The 21,175-nt window shown below is 46.8% G+C and overlaps 2 protein-coding genes across 2 annotated transcripts in view; one reads left to right on the top strand and one right to left on the bottom strand.

Annotated features, from left to right (window-relative positions):
- The first annotated feature begins 1,268 nt into the window (after positions 1-1,268).
- LOC306746110 (cysteine-rich and transmembrane domain-containing protein 1) lies at positions 1,269-8,418 on the top strand. Its single transcript, XM_079228980.1, has 3 exons — positions 1,269-1,375; positions 4,913-5,235; positions 7,435-8,418. The coding sequence occupies exons 2-3, from the start codon at positions 4,932-4,934 to the stop codon at positions 7,536-7,538; spliced, it is 408 nt and encodes a 135-aa protein (XP_079085106.1). The 5' UTR covers positions 1,269-1,375; positions 4,913-4,931; the 3' UTR covers positions 7,539-8,418.
- A 3,139-nt stretch (positions 8,419-11,557) lies between these two features.
- The window catches only part of tenm2a (teneurin transmembrane protein 2a), a gene marked incomplete at both ends in the record, with an annotated part of 146,187 nt that continues 136,569 nt past the window's right edge, over positions 11,558-21,175 (bottom strand). Inside the window, 14 exons of the mRNA XM_079229036.1 lie at positions 11,558-12,295; positions 12,418-12,548; positions 12,947-13,214; positions 13,327-13,437; positions 13,804-14,214; positions 14,341-14,610; positions 14,754-15,311; positions 15,498-15,794; positions 15,882-16,117; positions 17,749-17,924; positions 18,186-18,826; positions 19,129-19,302; positions 19,537-19,638; positions 19,954-20,108. Of these exons, the coding sequence (XP_079085162.1) occupies positions 11,558-12,295; positions 12,418-12,548; positions 12,947-13,214; positions 13,327-13,437; positions 13,804-14,214; positions 14,341-14,610; positions 14,754-15,311; positions 15,498-15,794; positions 15,882-16,117; positions 17,749-17,924; positions 18,186-18,826; positions 19,129-19,302; positions 19,537-19,638; positions 19,954-20,108 (4,268 nt within the window). The remainder of the gene's footprint in view (positions 12,296-12,417; positions 12,549-12,946; positions 13,215-13,326; positions 13,438-13,803; positions 14,215-14,340; positions 14,611-14,753; positions 15,312-15,497; positions 15,795-15,881; positions 16,118-17,748; positions 17,925-18,185; positions 18,827-19,128; positions 19,303-19,536; positions 19,639-19,953; positions 20,109-21,175) is intronic.

Below are 21,175 nucleotides of genomic sequence, written 5' to 3'. Positions count from 1 at the left end.
TTATGTATGGGAAGTACACATGCATGCGTGTGTCTATTAGACTGTGTGTTATTAATCTGTAGAGTAACTAACGGTAGGATACTTTGTAATAGAGTAACGTGTCTTCCACCACTCCCTTTCATGTGCTGGATATGTACATGCGCTCACAGTGAGGTATGCACATGCATGGGTGCAACACTCTGTCTGTCAGCGTTCTCATCGCTGCCCACAAGAGCAGTGACACTCACTGAGAGCTCGTCGTGTGCAGAGGGAGAGGCCCCCAGAGCCACAGCTCCTTCTTGTTACAACAGAATCTGGGCACTCAGATATCGGCTGCTCTTCCATGAACACAACAACACAACTCAATATTACACAGGCACAGGGACCTGGTCACCCAGATCATTGTCAAGCACTTCATTAGTTAGGCATTCAGTCCTTTTGTTGTAAGCACATTTTTAAACGGAAGCTTTACCCGCCACGTTTCTGTGCCATTGCTTTTTTGATACATGTTTTATGATAAAAAAAACAACTGCAACAGTCAAAAAATGACAAGCAAATCACTTGCAAAGTATTGTTTAAATCAGGTCATTTAGGTGCTGAATTTATACTGTAGGCATGTGATGTTGAATATAAAAATTCAGAAAACACAAATGAAACAAAGACATTGGCAAATAAATTAGCTACATGACAACACAACAGCTCACTGCTTGACCATTACAGTGCAGGAAACAGCAACAACCGGCCCTTCAGAGAGGAATAGAGTGGGAATAGTCTGACACCTGCTGGGAGAAAACCAGTAATGCACCATAGACAAACAGGTGCATTGTTGAATAAAAAAACGTAGAAATGTAGATACAATATAAGAGCACCACAAATAATTGTAGATATGCATATATTGGGATGTTATATTAAATATAACATAATATGAGAATGTCAAGGAGCTGAAAATGTTCCAAAATCTTATCAAAATCTAAATCCGAAGGCGAGAGCAACAAGGTCTCTAATTAATGATTAACATGTATTAGTCACCCATCTTGACTATTCTCTTTCCTCGTGGTCATTCCGTCACTGGCTCGGTGATGAGGGCCTATTCAATGTTTTATCAAGTCGGAGGATCAGAAGGTGCTGCCACTGGTCATCGCTCTGTCTTGTGATTGGACGGCACGAGCAGCGACCGTCGCGTCAACCAATCACCGCTCTTAGTTGCCCACTCGCCCCCCCTTCGCGCCATACCCTTAAAGTGACGTCACGCCCCGCAAGCGCGATACGCACTGGGTTTTTTTAGACACAAGAGGGTCGCACATTGCGGTAACAAATTGTTGTCAACTCGGAGAAGAGAAGGAGTTTCTTTCCGCACAGACATTGCTGCTATTTACGACAGACTATTCATTCAAAGGTAGGCGGTGAAAACGTGTCCTCCGGTGTTATTTGTGTGTGTTTATGAGCCTAACATTAAGACCATCATTAACTCAGGGGCCTGGGAAACGGAACAGTGCTATGGGCTGGGGCCTGCAGGTGCCATATGCTATTAGCGTATACTATTTCTTAAACATTATAATGATAACCGACTGTGGCCCGAAATAACGTTATTATAATATGCCTGCTAATACAATACTGATACCAGTCGACTGTTTATTCCGAAAGACCCATGATAAAAAATGGTAATATTTAGCTAATAACAAGCTAGCTTAATAGCTTAAATTAACGCTATGCGGCTAAATGTTCGTTAGGTTTGTAGCAACAAAGACTCATTTTTTTATTTTCTTACTGTAACCGGTAAAGGATATATATATATATATATATATATATATATATATATATATATATATATATATACACATGTATATGTGTGCGTGGCCTTTTTTTTTTTTTTCAGCCCGTGTGTTTGCCTTCGTGTGAGATGGCTGTGGTTCTGATTTTTCCTAATTGTGGTCTTCACATACAGCCTCTTGTGACGCCTCCATTAGATGTAGAGAAAGTAAACAAAGGCTGCCAGGCTCCAGAGCTGTGTAAGCACAGTCCCAATTAAAGGAAGACCTTTTTTAAAATCATATCCCTCGTGCTATAGACCTGCCTTAGATATTTCTTTTAGTATTTGGCAATACTTCTACTGGATAGAGTACCTCAAGATGCCATGCAATCTGCCCAGAAAAGTCCCCTGTGTTGCTGTCGTTGCTGTTTACATTCCTCTCCATACGCATTAAAAAAAATATTAAAACGGTATTGTACAGTGACAAGAAATGGATGACATTAAATACAATTTGACATCACATTGTCAACTTCGTTTGGAAAATACATTTCCACTCCTACATAAGAAAGGGAACTTGTTGATAATAAGGGGAAGGTTTTTCAGTTTCCTTGTCATCCATGACACTTGGCATTTACGAAATCAGTTTAACAGGAGCTGATGCCAGCAGCCCTGAACGGGTTCACAGAATTGATCATTTACTTTGTTCTGTCCTTTATGTAGTCTACAAAGGTATTGTTTTGGGTTAATAACTTCCAGCGGTTAGGTGGCTTATTTGTTATTGTACATTGTTTAATGCTGCCTATAGAAACGTGTATGTTAGTGAACTGACTACGTCTGTTTACTCCTTGGTCACTAATACAATTTTTCAGAGAGACTTCTCAACTGCACTTTCTGTACGTGATACTATCTCCGTGATACTATTGTGGAAACAATCCGTCCAAACTCATTCACTTGGCAAACAAATGACAAACAAATTAACACACAGGCACACACACACTGCAAGCCTTCCAGGGAAAGACGAGACCTGTAAATCAAATCACATCTCATCAGAACATAATCTTATATCAAAGGCCGGTGCAGATTTATATGGGTACAATGAAGCCACGGTCACCCACAAGGTGAACTTTGATGCCGTGTAAACATCCTTACTGGTGTCAGATTACTGATTATTTGTCAGGTCCCTTTTGAAAGAAGCTCCTCTCAGCTGTCAGCCGGTAATGTAACACTCTTTATAGTCACAAATGACTTGTGAGGTGGAGCAAAGATTCGACAGCCATCAACGCTTCCCTGTTAACAGGGAGCGATCTGGCGATTGTGTTATTTCACCACTCCTCGCTGCCTCAAGGTACAATAAAAACAAACCATCAGGGATCAGTCGGTTCTCCCTGGAGCATGGTAACCATAGTTACAGAGGCCTTGCCATCTGTCAGGCGGTAAAATGTCCAGACGTCTTTTTGAAAAGCGCTGCACAGAGAAGCTTACAGCTGACGTTAAAGCAGGAGGTACTCCATTAACAGTTCTTTTCTTCTATGAAATGTACTCTGTTCTGTTTCATATTACCCAAGAGTTATCTTTAAACCATGTTCTTAATAGTATTACCAAATTAGGTAATTAAAGAGAGTTATTATACTTTGAACCCAATAAATACAATGTTGTTTTTTTCCAAATTGGCAACCGTTTTATTGTCTACCAATTGGAGAAATTTACAGCTACGGCATTGCTTTGTCATATGCGGAGGATAGGATGTGGATGGAGAAGCTGAGCAGAACGGAGTTGGAGTGCTATTTAGGTGTTTACAGTGTACATATACAACGTGACAGAGGAATCCAGTGAGGCCTAGCAGAGTTTTCCATCTGGCCCACTGTCTTTTGCTGTGGCTGTTCTACATGAGCAAATCCAGTGATGAGGGCTAGCATGAGGGTCGCGAAGGACCCAGATCCGCCTTATCAGAAAACAATAGGTTGGGAAACGCACTTTCTTCTCACGAGGTCTAGAGTGGAACGTTAACCTTTAGACGCAAAGCTGGTCACCAACATTTATTGGACTTTCCGTAATGCCTTAGAGATAAAGAACAGTTCCTGGATCGGCAACAGCATCAAAACCTTTCCTCTGCCGCATTGTGTTGGTCTCACGACACACACGGAAACTATGAATGTGTGATGTTGTTGTGTGTCTTCGTAAAGAGAAAAGTGTGAAGATACAAGCAGAGTCATTTGGTCACTGTAATGTCTCTCTCTCTTTCCCATGGTTCATTTGATTAGCCTCGCCCTGCAGTCTGTGAAGCTGACTCCTCCATTTGTAAAGTCTGCGTGTGAACACTAAGAAAATAGTGCTTATCTCTGGCAGTTCGGCTGTGACCGGTGATTGACCGTGGACTCAAAAGACACACTCAACATGCAAACGGTGATATGCTGGGCTTGTCTCTCCCGTGATCGCCATGTGAGACTGAGAAGGCAGGAGACGAGTTAAGGGAGCAACTAGGAGCTCTGCACTTAGCTGTTGTGGGAAACAGTTGCATCATTTGTGTGCTGGTCTGAAAATGTTGTGTTCTTATGGCTGGACTCGGAGGAATTTAGTGTCTAATGGGACTCTCGCGGCTGACACACACACACACACACACACACACACACACACACACACACACACACACTGCGGTCGATACAATACCACATTGTTCTGATTCTGCAATAGAATTTGGATGCATTCACATGACGTTAACTGCAAACTAGTAGGATGATGGACTGTTTAAGCATCACAGTTCAATATGTAGTAAACCCAAAATGTGTATACTATTATTGTATTACAAACTTACTATCTCTCTACTAACTGTAAATAGTTTTTTTTATTTACATTTGTTATAACACACTAATGTATATGATGGTATTTAAGTTATGAAGAATTTGTGTTGTACATTATCTATGATATTCCCTTTTCCAGGCATGTCAGCATACAAGTAGAAAAACAAGTTGTACTAATTTCTAACATGGGACTTGTTGCCCTGAGTATTGACTTGTTATTTTCTACTCTCCCAGTTTTGAAATCAGGGCTGGCATTGATGTTCACACGATACTACACCCACGATAGTACACCCACGTCCTCTGCCTGTCTCTTTACTGTAGTGTTTTCTGAGCAGAAGAAGTAAAATTAGAAAAGTAACAGCGTCACTATTTTCTTGCTCTTCAGGTGACCGTTTGTCCCCAAGATGAATTTTGAGCAGCCCCCTCCGTACCCAGGCAATGGCCCCACTGCTCCAGGCTACCCAGCCCAAGGCCCGCCTCCACAGGGCTACCCAGCTCAGGGTTATCCCCCACAGGGATACCCTGTGAACATGGAGCAGCCTAATGCAGCGTACCCCAACTACCCTGCAGGACAAATGGGCCCTGGAGGTCCTTACCCGGGCCCAGGGCAGCCTCAGTATGGGTACCCTGGACAACCGCAACCACAGTTTGGCTGGCAGGGGGGACCCCCTCCTGGGCCAATGTACGGGGAAGCTCCCAAAAACACAGGTGAGTGGGAACACACGACAGAGAATGACGCAAAATATCCAGGTTATTCATTATGTTGTCAAAACAAAAGATGTGTTTTGCCAAAAATAGTCTGACAGTAGAACTAGAAATACTTTCCTTTTGACCAAATGTTTTGACTGAGAGTCTCGGGGGTGCTACGACCAGGAAGGAGAGGCGAGCTTATCTGTTTACTGAGGGCTGATCACCAATAGCTGCGTGAGCTATTCCAATGTTATTCCAGACAACACTAACTTTGGGCTTGATCAAGTGTGATAAGAGTTTGATAGAAATACACATACAATACATATATACATGTATACAATATGTATGTAACATGTATACAATACACAAGGATAGAAATACACATTTTTAGTAGGTATTAATTACTTTTTAGTAGGTATTAATTACTGAAAATGGCATTTATTCCTTTTTTTTTATCACATTAGCGTTTAGCTGTGCTGTCTACATTATTTGATATTGGTGGGAGTCTCATGTATTTAAGGATCTGTGGGAAATGTCTGTGATACAAGAACATTGATTCAGAAAGTGGAAAGTATTGACAGGATCATTTGAATTTTATCATAACATGTGAACAGTTTTGCACTGTTCAAATCAGAAGAGCTGTCGGTGACCCTCATCTTGCAGGTATCAGCGGTCTGCGTCCAGGCCCTTTTGTTAACACAAGGAATAAGGAAAATGCACAGGTGGATAAAATGAGTGATGGCTGAATTCCATTAAGCTGCTTTTGGTTTCACGCTCCTGCTATTGTTCATGCTTGCTCATTGTCACACTGTCACAGCTTAATGGGACACTTGAATAAAACGGAGACAACATAATGTTATTTAACGTTGACAACACGGGAGAATGTCAACTGTTAAAAGGTCCTATTATTTTCATTTTCAATTCATCTGACATTTATAGTCCGGATGAATTGATTTCGCTCGAAAGTTTGAAAGTGGTGAAAAATGTCTCCGTTTCTCACAGAGCAAGAAGAAGCTGCAACCATAAAATATTTGACTTTGTTGCTACCTAATCAATTAGGTTACCTCCTGTAACCTAATTGATTATTACAACAGTTTCCCATTCATTCTGTCTTTTGACTAATTGATTGAGCTGTTTCAGCCCCCCCAAAAAAAGAACAGCAAAAGAAGTCAGCCTGCAGAGCGAGTCATTAAGGATTCAGAAGTGTGAAGTCAAGCCGGTTTAAGATAAAAGGTGTGCCAGCGCAGTAGCACCTCCCGACTGAGCCTCCAGAATGGAGCACAAGCCGTGAAACAAAAAGCACACATGTCACGGTCATAAAATATTCAAACTGAATATGCAAAGTGAAGCTTCCAGAGAGCACCTTTAACACCTCTTTGTGTTCAGGAGAGCGGTGAGGTGTGACTGCTCATGTAGCTGATCAAGATAAGCCTCTTCTGGCGGATCAAAAGCGCAGTGCTCCGCTTGTCGAGGCCCTCGCTCTGAATTATCTTGATAGGAGACGCTCATTATTAAATATTGGCCAATCATTAACCAGCCATTTAATTATCCGAGCCCAGTGTGGTGAGCCGGCTTCTTTTTAATCCATTGGCCAGGGCCCGGTCACCTTGGTAACACGCCGGGCCCGTGTCATGAGTCACTGCACCTGGTCGCTTTGTGCTGGACGCCGGTCCACTCCACATGAATGATTAATCACAGACACAAGGAACGGGAGATGTTTTCATTCAGGGCCTGTTGTTTGACTTCTTCTTTTTTTTCAATGTGTGTGGAACAGATGGGGAAACTCCCGTCACATGACTTATTTAGACGTATTGACTGAAGGTGAAGTAAAGCCTTCAGTACTGGTCTGGTTGAGGCGCGGCTCTCCGGAAGCTCCTCGTTTCTCACCGGTTTGGCGGCGCCTCACAGCGGCGCTCGTGTTACTAAACTGTAACGCTGCCCGATCACGGCTCTGGGCTGCCATGGCATTACCATGGCGATGCGCCTCCCCGTGATGAATGCAATTAGAGGGAAATCATAGCGGCCCCGGTTACACTCCAGCTTCCTGCTGAAGACTTTGACCGTGAATCATCTCCACGTTTCGATGCGATTGAGGAAAATGAATCACTAATTACTTTCTTTCAAATTGTCTCCCTTTCTTCTCCCCTCTTGTATCACCTTGTTGACCCCTTCCTCTCCTCTCTCTCCCTCCCTCTCTCTCTCTCTCTCCCTCTCCAGTGTACGTGGTGGAGGACAGGAGAAGGGACGACTCGGGAGACACTTGCCTGACGGCCTGCTGGACGGCTCTGTGTTGCTGCTGTCTCTGGGACATGCTGACATAACTATTCCTCCAACAGTTCTGCCCCCCGATTTCTGTGCCTCGAGTCCCATCAACCCCTCTCCCCTCATCTGCCTTACACCTTGCACTCCTTTTAAAAACCACCCCTATGTTTCCCTCCTCTGCCCGTCTATAAATGAAAGCCTCGATTCCCATATGGAAGTCTCTGTCTGCTGCCACTTGCTCGACCTTGATGTGAAACCCTCAGCACTGACCGGCCGACCCCGTCCATGGGCAGCTTGTACCTAGCTTCTAAACATAACCGCCTCGCTATAATCACACACACACACACACACACAGACACACACACAGACACTAAGATAGATACACACACATCTACGGCATGGTATACTTTGATCTCAGGCTCATCTAGTGTGAGGCTCTCTTGGCACTTTATGACGATTACCTCTGTAAAATACTACTCCTGCCTGCCCTGTCAATCATCTCCAGCCCTCCCTAACCCCGCCCTTCAGCCTCGCCGACGGGCACCAAGACCCCGGCTGTTGGTGAGCCACAGGGCGCTCTTAAGAAGCTAATGCCTGAAATGTATCCCTTTCATTTGCACAGAAGCCGTTTTTTGCCGACGTACGTCTTCAGGTGGATACACGTGAATGCATTTTTAAAGATGACAGCGATTTATGTTTGATTACTGTTAACAGTCGATGGTCACAATGTTTTTTTTTTTCCATATGAAAAAAAATTCCAATTTTAGTTTTTATTACATACCTTGGAAATAAAACAGAAAATGTGAAGAAAAAAAAAAGTTTGGAGAAAATAAATAAAGTGATTGCTTAACAGAAGAAACCAAATGACCTGTCAGATGCCTTTTTCTTTTCTTTTTTTTTGCTTTAGATGATAAATTTGCATTAAAATAAGGTATTCCCATAAAATGGAAGGCTTTGTCATTTGTGTATATTAGTTGTTGTATGCGTGTGTGTGTGTGTGTGTGTGTGTGTGTGTGTGTGTGTGTGTGTGTGTGTGTGTGTGTGTGTGTGTGTGTGTGTGTGTGTGTGTGTGTGTGGAGGTTAAAGGAGAATGGAGAGTATGGATCAGCACACTGTAGCCGCCGGGGCCCGGCCGGATCCATTCAACTATTTATAACTCAGCTGCTGGTGCAGGATGCTGGTGGAGACACGGAGGACACGTTTCACTGAAGTGAAACCAAAGAACTGGAGAGACGGCGTTAAAGGAAAATGACGATGGAATAAATGATAGGTGTCACGGCCTCCTAATGCGCAGTGTTGGAAAGAAACAAGTATATTTACTCTAGCATTTGATAGTTTTGTGGTATCTGTACTTTACTTTATTATTTTAATATTACATGTTTGTACTTTATGTAACAGGGACAGTTACTAGTTACATTTCAGATTACAGTTTAATATACAAAAGAAAAGGATCAGTTAAAGTCTGCATTGTTGAGGGGCTTTGCAGCCTTCCATAGACTTTGATTTCAGGGTCCGGTGTGGTGCATGCTGGGTCGCTGTCTCTCACTGGAACACTGTTAGTGATGTCACTACTCCTACAAGTCAAAATGTCTGCTGTGAGAAAGGCCCGTCTTGTCTCTGCAGGCGGATCCTTCCACCTCACGTCTTGGTCTTTGCTCTGATATGCGTCGTCGGCCGTGAGACCTTATATAGAGAATAAAACAAAAATCCAGTTTTCGCTTTGCCTTTATGGGTTATTGAGTGTAACTTGATGAGGGGGAAAATTCAATTTAAATGATTTTTGCCCGAGCTTGCAGCAGAACAAAATGTGAAGAGGTCTGAATACATTGTGAATGTACTGTAGCCATGTGATCCATTGTTATTATACAATATTGATTATGCTTACGCTCCTCTAACACAGCTGAAAGGAGTGGAGTCAAAATATTCCAGCAAAAAAACTAAACATCAATCCGTAAGCACTTGGGAGTTAACAGGCCTTATTGTAATGGCTACTTAAACGGCACATTAAAATCGATGAACAGTCAGCGTAAAAAAAACAAAATTGGCCCCCTATGAAGTAGTACAGTAGCTGTGTGTGGTTGTTTACTGGCATCAAGACATCAGGGTAATTTGTTTATTAATGTTTTTAAAAACAAGAATATGTGGAGCAAGAAATGTAGCTATTCAGCGAGGTTGATGCACGATTAACGACAAAGGCAAACAAGCAGCTTGTTTTAATCAGTGGAGCGTGCAAACACTGCAAAGATTGCTTTGAAATGCAACTAATGTTAATGCGGCTATTCTGGTGGAAGTTGCTCCTGTAAAAAAGAACACCAGTCGCCTTCAAACACACGCACATGCACACAACAAAGAAAAATGAGATGAAAGTGAACTAGACGCTGCTCAGTTGAAGTAAACAATTATGTTTTATTGATAAGGTTCTCAGAAGAGTCTCGTTTCAGTGAATGTATAAGAATCATCCTTTTGATAATACTGATTTGGTACATTATGACATCCAGCACGAGTCTCTTCACAGTGAGAGGGATCCATTACTGCTACCGCTGTTGGGATCTAGGACAGAAATGATCTCTGCTTCCAAACCAAAAAACAGTCAAAAACAACAAACGGGGGATTGATATTGTAGATATGGAATATTAGAGTGCCACAAAACTCTAGAGTAGTAAGACCAGCTAAAGATTTTGCACATTACAAGCCACTTCCTCTTAGAAATATAAAACTCGATATTCTGGACAATTTTCTACTGTGCTGCATAAAGGTAAATCTATACACTGTACATCGAAATATAGCTCGAAAAAACAGATTTCACAGTTTTAAAGACTTTATTTAAAGTATAAACCGTTTTTTTTTTTTTAAACACTTTATTACATAAATTATTCTTTTTGAGAGTGACTATTATTTGCCCTGGCAGCAAACTGAAATTAATACAAAAACAAAAAATTGTACATATTTTACAAAAGAAAATAAACTCGTCCATTAATGTTCATTTGGAATAGAACTGGTGACTCATTCATGATTGTCATATAGTACTAAGAATAAATAAATAAAAAAAGAATAAAATAAATAACTAACTTAGCATGTTTTCCGGACTCTGTGAGCGGTGTGTTTGATCGTTCTGTACAGAAGTGCCTTGGTGAAAGTCTCACAATTCTACCGCGACTGAAACGTACAAAACTACGGCATCTACGATATACGCAACATCCTGAAATTTAGTGTAGTCGGACACATATGTAGGAATATGATTTCTTCACGCCGCTTCAAAATAAACAATGCTGTGTGATACCACTGTCCACAAATATAGCCATTTTTTTTGTTCACTTTGTTTTTTTAAAAAGTTTATTCTCTAGTCCGTCAACAGCTCGGACTCGTTCGAGGATGCCGCTAGCTCGTGTGTGTGATGCCTGGTTGGGTGTGCGCCGCTTCAGCAGCAGAGGACTGGTCCGTGGGAGACGATGGGAGGCCTGAGACAGGGAGGCGACACGTAGTATTGGACGACCTTTGACATCGCCTTGTGTGTCGCTGTGTATGATGTCCTCCGTTGATGTGTAGTAGTCGCGGCTGCGCTCTGGAGAGGCTCCGCCTCCGTTTTGGTCCCTGTGCCTTCAGTGTCCGTTAGAGACAGGAAAGCCTTCGGCGCGGTTACGACCCCTCAGTCGCCGCCGTTGGCCGCTCTTCAGTGTGACCCAAGAAATATGGGCGAAAAATATCACTATCTTTTTTAAAAAGGGGAATCTTCTTATTCGTTAAGCAACAGTTCTCAAAGTTCTTCAGTGCTTTTTCAGTAGTTCAAAGTTTTTTCAAAAAGAAAAAGAAGAAGAAAAAAAAAAAGAATCGCTTGACTAAACTTTTACATTTTCTTTGCCTGTGGCAGTAAAATGAACAATAATCTATATTTTTTCTTAAGTCATTCTTTTCAAACGTCCCTGCAGCGTTCCGTGAGTGACCCCGTGTGTTGGTTCGTTCTCCGTGGGTTTCGAGAGGAGTCGGGTCGAGGAGGCCGGGTTAGGATAAAAGGAGCAGGATCCAGAGAGTGGGTGAGAGAGGGAAGAGTCCGCCCTTCAAAACAGTTTCAGGTGGGCTGTTACCTCTTGCCCATCTCGTTCTGTCTGAGGAACTGGATGTTGTTGCTGCTGTCAGCCAGTTCTGGATACTGCTCCACGGGCAGTACGTAGTACCCGTCGTAGCCTTGTACTCTACCTGTCGTTAGGAGCTGCTGTCTCTCCCCCTCCGTCCACAGGCGGTTACCTCCCTTCCCATCCCTGGCCCTCTGCTGTTCCTTGGCCCAGGCCCCGGCCAAGGCCCTCTGCCTGGCCAGCTCCAACAGTCTTACCTTCTCTTCATCCACCACGTCGGCTGTGAGCCCGTACCGGACGCTCAGCACCAACGCCGGGACCGCAAACTCCACGGTCACGCCTCTCCTCGAGCGGCCGCTCACCGTCACGTTGATGCCGCTCTCCAGTGACTTGCGCCCGTTGGTGAGGCCCAGGGCCAAGAGGTCGCTGTCGGCCGAGCCGACCTTCACGAAGTAGTGGCAGTCCTTCCCTTCCTGGGTGTAATGGGTGCCTTCCAGGTACTGGGCGCCATTGAGCACCAGAGCCACTTTGCGGCTGTCGTCGCTGGCCAAAGCCGACACGCCAGACACCACGCGGCCCTCCTTCAGGGCCAGCATCACTCCACGGCCTATTATGGGGGTGCTGGTGCCGAACCAGTGGCCGGGCTTGTCCTTGCGCCTGCGGCGTTCCTTATTGAGTCGACGGCCCTCCAGGGCCATGAAGGCCTGGTTGTGACGCTCTGCTGCCTGCTGCACACCGGTGATGAGCTGCAGGAGAAAATACAAGATTGCATTGCTGTGAAAGGTGGCCGGCATGTGTATTAACAGAATCACTATCTTGGGGTTCAGGTTTATATACGATTCTGTCGACGGCAATATGTTCAGCGTACCTGTCCGTTCTCACAGTGCTGCGTGGCCTGCAGCTCGTACGGCGGCTCCACAAAGTAGAGCGAGTGTCGGGGGAACCCGGGGATTATGTTACTGAGCTGGAAGCCAAACATCACCAGCCAGCTCTTCACATCTACAGCAGACAGGAGGGAAATTAATTAGCCGAGTCACAAAGTTAAACACGGTAGCAAACAAATCATTTCTTTTATCATAAGGAATAAGTCGACGCGTATTTGCTTGTGCGACACATCTGGTGTAATGCAAAGCTATCAGCTACGGTGCCATCTGCGGTACATTTCTCACTAGCATGAGCTACGTTTTCCACGACAATCTGTTTCTTCGGCACAATAGAGATATCAGAGACAATGTCAGGACACGACAAGCAAAGTTCAGCTTGTTCTGGACATGTGATTGAACTGTTCCCACATCACATTGTTGAACGAAAATGGGCTTTTAAACGGCTTGATTTTGTAGAAACAGTTACGCAACAGCATTCCCCGTTCACGCATTAATCCGTATCGCTCCGCTTACCTGTGACGTAATTTTTGACGTCCAGCATGTCACTGAGGGGGTTGTTGTTCTTGAACATGTACAGATTAAACGGAGAGGGATCCTTCCCTATCTTGGGCCACATGCTGTAGTCGGGCGACGTCCAGCGTCCGGCCAGGACGTCGTAGTCCCGCTGGGTGAAGTGGACCAGCTTAGTCAAGGCGTCGTAGAGGCCGCCGTGGAAGCCGACCACCAGCTGGAACTCCGGGTTGGAGTCCAGGTACACCTCTCCGTAGGCTGTGTACTGCACCTGGGTGACACGAGCACAGTCCGTTTGCTTAAGAAGCCTTTTCCCATGTGTGTCTTTACCACATCGCTTTATTTTCGCAGCACTTAAAGTGAGAGTCAAAGTTTCCCGCTACCTGTTTGATCATTTGTCCATTGCTGCTGAAGACAGCCAGCGGTGTGCCAGTGTTGTCAGAAGCTATGTAGTATTCCTCTCCACTGCTCACCTCCATGGCGAACAAATGCCCCTGATCACGTGACAGACAGACATACAGGACATTTAAATCATGCTCTCGGATAAAGTTGTATTGCTCTAAGCAACTATGTTTACCAGTATTCAGGTTTAACAGAAAAAAACATCATTCAATATATGCTGATTTGTCGAAATGAATGAATGAATGAATATATACTTTATTAATCCCCAAGGGGAAATTTGTTGTCGGAGTAGCACCAACTTACAGACACAAAATAAAATATAAAACAACAGGGATGAAAAATATATACAAAAATAAAAATAAAAATAAAATACAAATAGCTGGGATGAAAGATATGTACAGCGCAGAGTATTAATTTAGGAAATTAAATATGAGGAAAGTCCATCTCCCCACGCCTACCTGCAGGTCATAGTAGAGCGACGAGATCTCCGAGCTGGAGTGGTTGAAGATGTGCGTGAACCTGGCCGGGTGGTTGAGGTCGGCGTAGAAGAACTGAAGGTGCTGTCCCGCGCTGTTCCTCGTGGACACCCTGCGGCCCAGCCCGTCGTAGTGGTACACCACGCTCCAGCTGCTGGGGCCTCGGTTGTAGGCCCTCAGCAGCTGCCCTTTGGAGTTGTAGTCGAACACATCGGAGCCGCGCTGGCTGAGGAAGCCGTCTTCGTCCAGGCGGTACTGCACGTCTCCCAGGCGCGTGATGCGGTCCCTGAGGTCGTAGCGGAGCGGCAGGATGCGGGCGCTGTTCCCGGGGTTGAGCAGGTGGAGGTTACCGTTCAGGTCGTAGCTGTAGCGCCAGGTGGACCAGTCATTCACCTGGAGGAAACAAGGAGGTCAGGTCTCACAGGCAGTTCAGAGTGTGGTGTCAAAGATAGTTTCTGGGCTATATTAGGTGCCATGGACACTAAAAATCCACATCACAGCGACTCTCTCCACACCCACCTTGACGCCGCTCAGCTGGCCGTCTCCGTCATAATCATAGCGGTACTGAGTGGTGTTGGCGTAGGGCCCAATTTTGAGCTCTCTCTTCACCACCCGTCCCATGCTGTCGTACTGCACCGTCATCCAGTACATCAGCGAACGGAAGATCTCGTACTGGACCTCCTTGATGCGACCGTGGGTGTCGAAATGCTTGCTCAGCGTCATCACGGCGGTGGTGATGATCTGATTAATGTCGTAGTAAATGACCCCGAACTTTCCAAAGTGCTCCACCTGTAGAAGGGATGGAAAGGTTGAGATACAAATGTGAGTCCTCTGGCAGCCACAGGAGGTACATTTCACACACAAAGTTTAAACTATGCAAGTTTTATTATTTTGTCATTGCTCAAAAGCAGACCAGTAGCACATTTCTGCACCTTTCCAGAGATCTCGTCGTATCGGTAGAGGTCAACGGGCAGCGGCGTCTCGCTGATGACCGGCTTCATGCTGGCGATACGGAAGCTGTTGTCGTGGTAGGTGTAGTCGAACCTGGCGTTGACCATCCCCTCCTCACTGAAGCGGTAGATCTGCTTGTCGATGAGCGGCCCCATCTTGCGGTAGCGGATGGTGCACGAGAAGCCCCCGCTCTGCAGGTTGACCATCTTCAGCACGCCAGCTGTCTCGTCGTAGCCGAAGGTGACGGCGGTGCTGTCGTACACGATCTCCGACAGCTTCGCCAGCTTGCCGTACTTGTAGAGGACACGGCGGCCGGTGCCCAGGTAGTGCGTGGCCTGAGGTCGGCCGTCCTCGCTGAAGTCGTGGATGATGGAGGCGTTGCTCTCCGGGGGGTTGTAGGTGTTGCGGATGTAGCCGACTGACACGTGTGTGAACATGGTGTGTCGGGCCACGCTGGGCATGGTGACAGCTGTGACCCGACCCGAGGTGTCAAACTCGAAGATGTACTGTCTCTGGCTCTGCAGCAGCAGCACCATGGACTGGAAGCAGAGAGGGAGGCACAATCCGGATTAATAGGATAGCATTATCAATGGATGACTTGCCTCCTGTGAAATAGCTCCGGCAGTGATTTGCTCTCAGCTGACAAATTTGAATCTTCATAACCGTGAAAATGATGTATTACTTCCCTCAATTCTGCAATTCAAATGAGTATTAGCATTGCTTACTTTGTCGAGGTAGCTGTAGCTCCACACCTTCCCGTCCACGAAGGAGCGAGACAGGATGCGTCCCTGCGGGTCAAACTCGGTCTTCTCGCTCATGCTCCCCCTCTGCAGCCCGATGAGCTGTCCGGTGGAAGAGTACGACACGTTGACCACTGCCAGGCTGCTGCTGGGCAGCCACATAGCCGGCCGGCCCTGGGCGTCGTACATGATGCGCAGCGTGAACTTCCGGTGGTCGTCGTAGATCTTCTCTGTGCGCGTGTTGCGGTCGAAATCGATGGAGAGAAGATTGCGGCCGTGAGCCTACGGAAAAAGGGGGGAAAGGCCAGGTTAATTTCAGGAAACGTTATTATTATTATTATTATTACTCTCACTGAATGGTCAACTCACTCTGAGCTTTCTCCCAAACACGGTGACCTTGCCCTTGGTCTGCTCCTTGCGCAGACGCCATTCGATGGAGTTGAGGCCGTTGTCGGTGGGCAGGGTGATGTTCCTGCGACCAATCGTAGGGCTGACAGAGCCTGCCAGGATGTGGGGCTCTGTGTGAAAGCTGATGCCCATACCGTTGGCGTACATCACTCTCAGGGTCCCATTGTTGCACAGCTGGTAGCTGTTCCTCACCTGGTCTGCAGGGGGAGACAGACAGGTGAATGGTGAGGAGAAAAGTAGCCACCAGATGACAGAATGTTGTTAGGAAAGAAGGAAATCACATTAAAATAGGCTTTAACGGATACCATGATGTGTGAGCTCCTGCATGAACATTTACATTTTCTCAAAAAAGAAAATCTTAAACCGAGAGGCTCATATCAGTAAGAACCAGATCATGTCCATAAAACATTTATGGCCCGGATTCGTCTTCATACCGACTCTCTTCATACCGACTCTGCATGAAAATAGTCGGTTTAAACTCCCTCTCTCTGCAGTCTCCCTATTGCTCCAGTCGAATGACTCACTCTCAAACACAAGGGAAACAGATAAGCCCATGCCTAAATGCGGAGACAAAGATTTCCCTCAGATGTCTGAAAACAGGCGTCCTGATCACAATGATGTGATTGAAAGTAAGATAAAATAGTTTTGGGCTCAAAAATATCTGGCAGATGGGGAGGGAGGGTGGGCTTCATTTTAAAAATGTCATTTACAAAAGGTTAGGGGATCAGATGGTGTCTCCCTTTGAAGCTCCGCCATAAATGACAGTAATCCATAAGGCCAATTTGTAATAAAGCTCCAGGCACATTTCAACAATGCCTCAGATAACTGAAGCTTTTTCCATTGACTTGGCAGCAACAGCCTTTAGATAAATCTATCCTGCTCTCTCTGTCTGAACGACCTCGTAATAAAACAGAAGCGAGGGAGAGGGAGAGAGAGAGAGAGAGAGAGAGCAAAATGAGAGCTTGAGGGGCCAACGAGAATTCACTGTGGAGGAGTTAATGAAGAGAGCGAGAAAGAGCGGAAAGAGAGGGAGATGGTTAAGTGAGTATGTCAGCAGAGAGCGGTGCAGAAACCCACACAGTGCGGCGGAAACCTTAAATGACTTACAGCTCTGTGAACAACTCTCCCCTTCTTTCCTCCTGCAACGCAGGTGGATCACTGAGTACGGCTGCAACGTATTCTCTCGGAGGCCTTTTCAGACTCGTGTGAACCGCGTCTGCCTTCGCACTTCTGTCACGCCACTGGTCAAGAAGTGGGAGGAAATTATTCTCCTTCCTCTCCTTCCTCTTTAAACAGACCAAATAAGCTCAGGGATCTTGGGAACCGGTTGAGAGCTGTGTTTGTATGTCCTCGTGTCTCTATCCGTGTGTGTGTGTGTGAGAGGAGAAAGCTTGAGGGATGAGGAGGAGTCACTCTGCATGACTTAATGAATTTTGCTGTGATGATATTCAAAAGCAGGATGATTCCTGCTGGGATTAACAACTATATATTGGTAATTTTGCTCGGTGAGAGGGAGCGAGAAAAAGCTGGACGTGGGAAGGGAGGGAGAAAATAATTTCCTGGAGCATGCACATAACTGAGTGAAGATTACAAGGCTTTCAATTAGAGTCGGCCGCATATTCTCCACCACGGAGGGCGGATGTTTGTGAAAACTAAAATGAAGTAGTTCGGTGCAAAGCATTGACAACATATGAACAGACCCGCCTCAACTTTATCTCTGTAATAAAACAATAATAATATCATATATTGTCCTACAAGCCCAGCATTCGTCCGCCTGCGTGCCACATCACCCGCACTTTGTACAAGTGTTACCTTGCACGTGCCATACCTTGCACCACAGTGTACGAGGCCTCCACGGAGGACAGGTTGGTGATGACGGTGACGTCGTCGTCTCTGCTGGAGCTCTCGATGTCGATGTTGATGGAGCGCTCGATCTCGCGGTGGAGGCTCGTCACCATGCCCGTGGGGTACGTGACGTTGGTCAGGCGGCCCTCGCTGTCGTACCTGGGAGGCGGGACGACGGCAGTCAGGGAAATTGGCAAGGAAAAAGGACACGCTCACATTTGTGCTGCATAGATAGACACACTGATGACTCTGGCTGTAGTTATGAGAGCTGCCACTGGGGGGCAGCAGCACTCTGCGTGAGGCGTCACAGAAATAATTGGAAGTGCAACGGAACTGATGAACATTAAACCTGTGAAAGTCATTAATTTTTGCATTTCAGATCGGTGTAAAAGTGTTACAAGCCCACACTCAGCCACTCACTGGTAAAACGTGGTCCATCCGGTCTCGTCCGCTTTGGTAGCCAGGAGGCCCGTGTTGCCACTGTAGCCCATCAGAGCCACCTCCTGGCCCAGGGTTGACACGCTCCGCAGCCCTCCGGTGGGGTCCAGTCCCAGGGTCACCACTTGATTCTCGGGCAGCAGCACCAGCCGGAGCAGGCCGACCCCTCCTCCCTGGCCCTGGGCGTCCCTCCTCACCTTCACTGTGTTGTTGCAGTTGTCCACCAGCATGGCCAGCTCTCCGTCCGCGCCGTAGGTGAAGTTGTAAAGCGGCTCCCCGGTCACCAGGCTAATCGTCTGGATGTGAAGCCCCTCCCCGTTGAAGACGTACAGCTCCTGTTCCCTCGGCGACGCCACCTCATACTGCGCGGCTCCGCCTCCGTACCCGGCGCTTGAGACGGCGGGGCCCGGGCGGTTGGCCCGCACGGCGCGGATGCGTATGTTGTTGAGGTCGGCGATGAAGAGCGTCCCGTCCGGGGACACGGCCAAGGAAGTGGGGGAGTTCAAGCCGCCGTCGGGGGCGTAGCCGTCGTCGCCGTAGAAACAGTTGCAGTTGACGTCGTTCTTGCAGTCGCAGTCGGAGGCGACGCCGGCCAGGAGGGAGATCTCTCCGTTAGTGCTCACCTAAGAAAAAGCGCACGGACAGGAAGTGGGGGAGGAGAGACGGTTAATGATGAGATTTGGAGCAAAAAAATGTCACAACTCGATGATAGAAGATCAGTATCACCGAAAGCACAATTCATTTTGAGTTATCAAAACAGGGGAATGCCCGAGCTGGATGTAGTCTCTGGAGAGCTGAAGCAATCTGAGAATATCTTTAAAAAAAGAACACCCACACAGCCCGGCCAGCTGTGCTGTGAGTTTTGCCAGCCGACAAGCTGAACCAACAGACAAACAACTGTGTTCAGTATTCCTTGATCTCATACCTGTCTGACTCTGTTGATCTTCTTCTCATCCGTCTCTGCGATGTAGAGGATGCCGGTGTGGGACAGAGCGATGGCCGTGGCGCTCTCCAGAGCCGCATGTATGGCCAGCTTGCTCAGGCTGTAGTCGATACCCGGCACTTGACAATGCATGGGCCGACCCGCGATGATGCTCACCTGGAGGCAACAACAGAGAACGTCACACACCCGCGGTCAGACAACGCTACGAACGTGAAGAGATGTTCAGCCGCGAGGGCTGCTGGGTACAACGGGACAGATGAAACTTCGGATAATGAAGCAAGACCCCCAGAAAGTGGAATATTGCAAGAGCTAATTGCCCCTGAGAGATCCTAATTGGGACAAAATCCTGTCAAAGGCACCCGAAAGGCGATCCAGCCTTGTGGTACCGACCTGGTGGTTCTCAGTGATGCGTAGGATGACATTGTTTTCCAGGACATAGAGAGAGTTGTCCATGGGGTTCACCGCCAGGTCCGTGGGCCACTCGAGACGCACCTAGTAAGCAGAAACAAAAGTTAATATAACATCTATGCTGAGGGAGGCGTTCTGAAAGGATGCCAAGGTTCAGACAAGTCTCCTCCTCATTTTTTTAAGTGACTGCAGTCCTCACTCCCTTCTGATCCATTCATTTATCCAGGGACTCTTTAATCAGTCCCTAAATCAGTCCCTCCCTGACCTCCTGGCTGGCGCGTGTCCACACAGTCGCCCCAGCTCAGCACACTCACGGGGCCGCTCCATCATTATCTATCACGCCATCACCTCTCGCCACCCCCACCGCCCGGCACCTCCCTCCCTCCCAAACCGTCGTACCTGGCTGACGTCCATGCTGGAGTCGCAGCTCAGCGGCCGCACGGCCGTCAGGTCGTTGGCCCCCAGCAGAGTGGAGATGATGCCGTTCTGGTCCACCTTGCGGATCATGGTGGCATCCACGAAGTACATCAGCCCGTTCTTATCCACCGCGATGCCTGTCAAAGCGGAGATGAACACCGTGAGTGACGACTCATAACTCAAAAGCGCGGCGTGACCCGTGAACGTTTTAAGTCAATTAAACTTCAAATCTTTCCAGCGGCTGGAAACGGATAGCGGTCCTGACAGCTGAATTGCTCGATGCTTCATCGAATGAGAGGGAACAAAGTGATGGAGGGGCCACTGAACTGTTAGATAAGTGTTAGTTTTGGGATGAGTCATCGGGATGCGGAGCTGAGCTCATGCTCCTCCCAGAGGGCGATCGTAGACTGCAAGCAGATTTTTCAGCAAGCCAAGTGATCTGTCGCACTCTACTTCCTTCCTCCGTTTCCCCTCGCTGCTCCTTCCTCCCCCATCTTTTCCACTTTCCATTTGTTTCTGCATTTCTCTTTTTTTTTGCGTTTACCAGTGGTGCTGTGTCAGCCTCGTCGGTCTAACAGGCAGCCGGCATTCAGACAGGTGTGTTTGTTCGAGGCAACTGTGCCCCCGAAATAACTCAGAGGCGCACAGAGATACACAACAACAGATGGAGGATGCAGCGAAGGGCACGCTGTAAAGGAGAGAGAGAGAGGGAGAGAAAGACGGGGAAGGAACAGGTAGTGTGGGCAAGCTGGTGTCTGTTGGCTGACTTTGCCTGTGACAGGTAAGAGGGAATCAGTGGCTCATTGTCTTCTCCTCACACTCACACGCATACACATTCTGCATGTATACGGACAGCACGAGTGTGTGCAGTCACGCATGCATACGCACACACGCGCTCGTGTCACTGACGGGAGATGTGACAGTGTGACATCCTTGACAGTTTGGTGCCACAATGTTCTCAGATCCAGTGATCCACAAAAAACATTCCATTAATAAGTTCAACATTAACCTGGTTTATAACCTCCTTCTGTGTCTGTCCTGCTTAAGTTGAGTCACGCGATCGGCACATTGAGAAAACAAATTATACTCGGAGAAAAAAAAAGAACACTTAACCCTTTAAGCCCACACCCTAACTCTAATAACCCTAACCCCTAATCCTATTTATTGTTTGAGTTGTGTTTAGAGGTTGTACATGGGGATTATA

The sequence above is a fragment of the Taurulus bubalis genome, assembly GCF_910589615.1.
Source record: "Taurulus bubalis genome assembly, chromosome: 13".
In the NCBI taxonomy this organism is placed as follows: Eukaryota; Metazoa; Chordata; class Actinopteri; order Perciformes; family Cottidae; genus Taurulus; species Taurulus bubalis.
The sequence above is the reverse complement of the archived record's forward strand: the minus strand, read 5'-3'. Positions and strand labels throughout refer to the sequence as shown.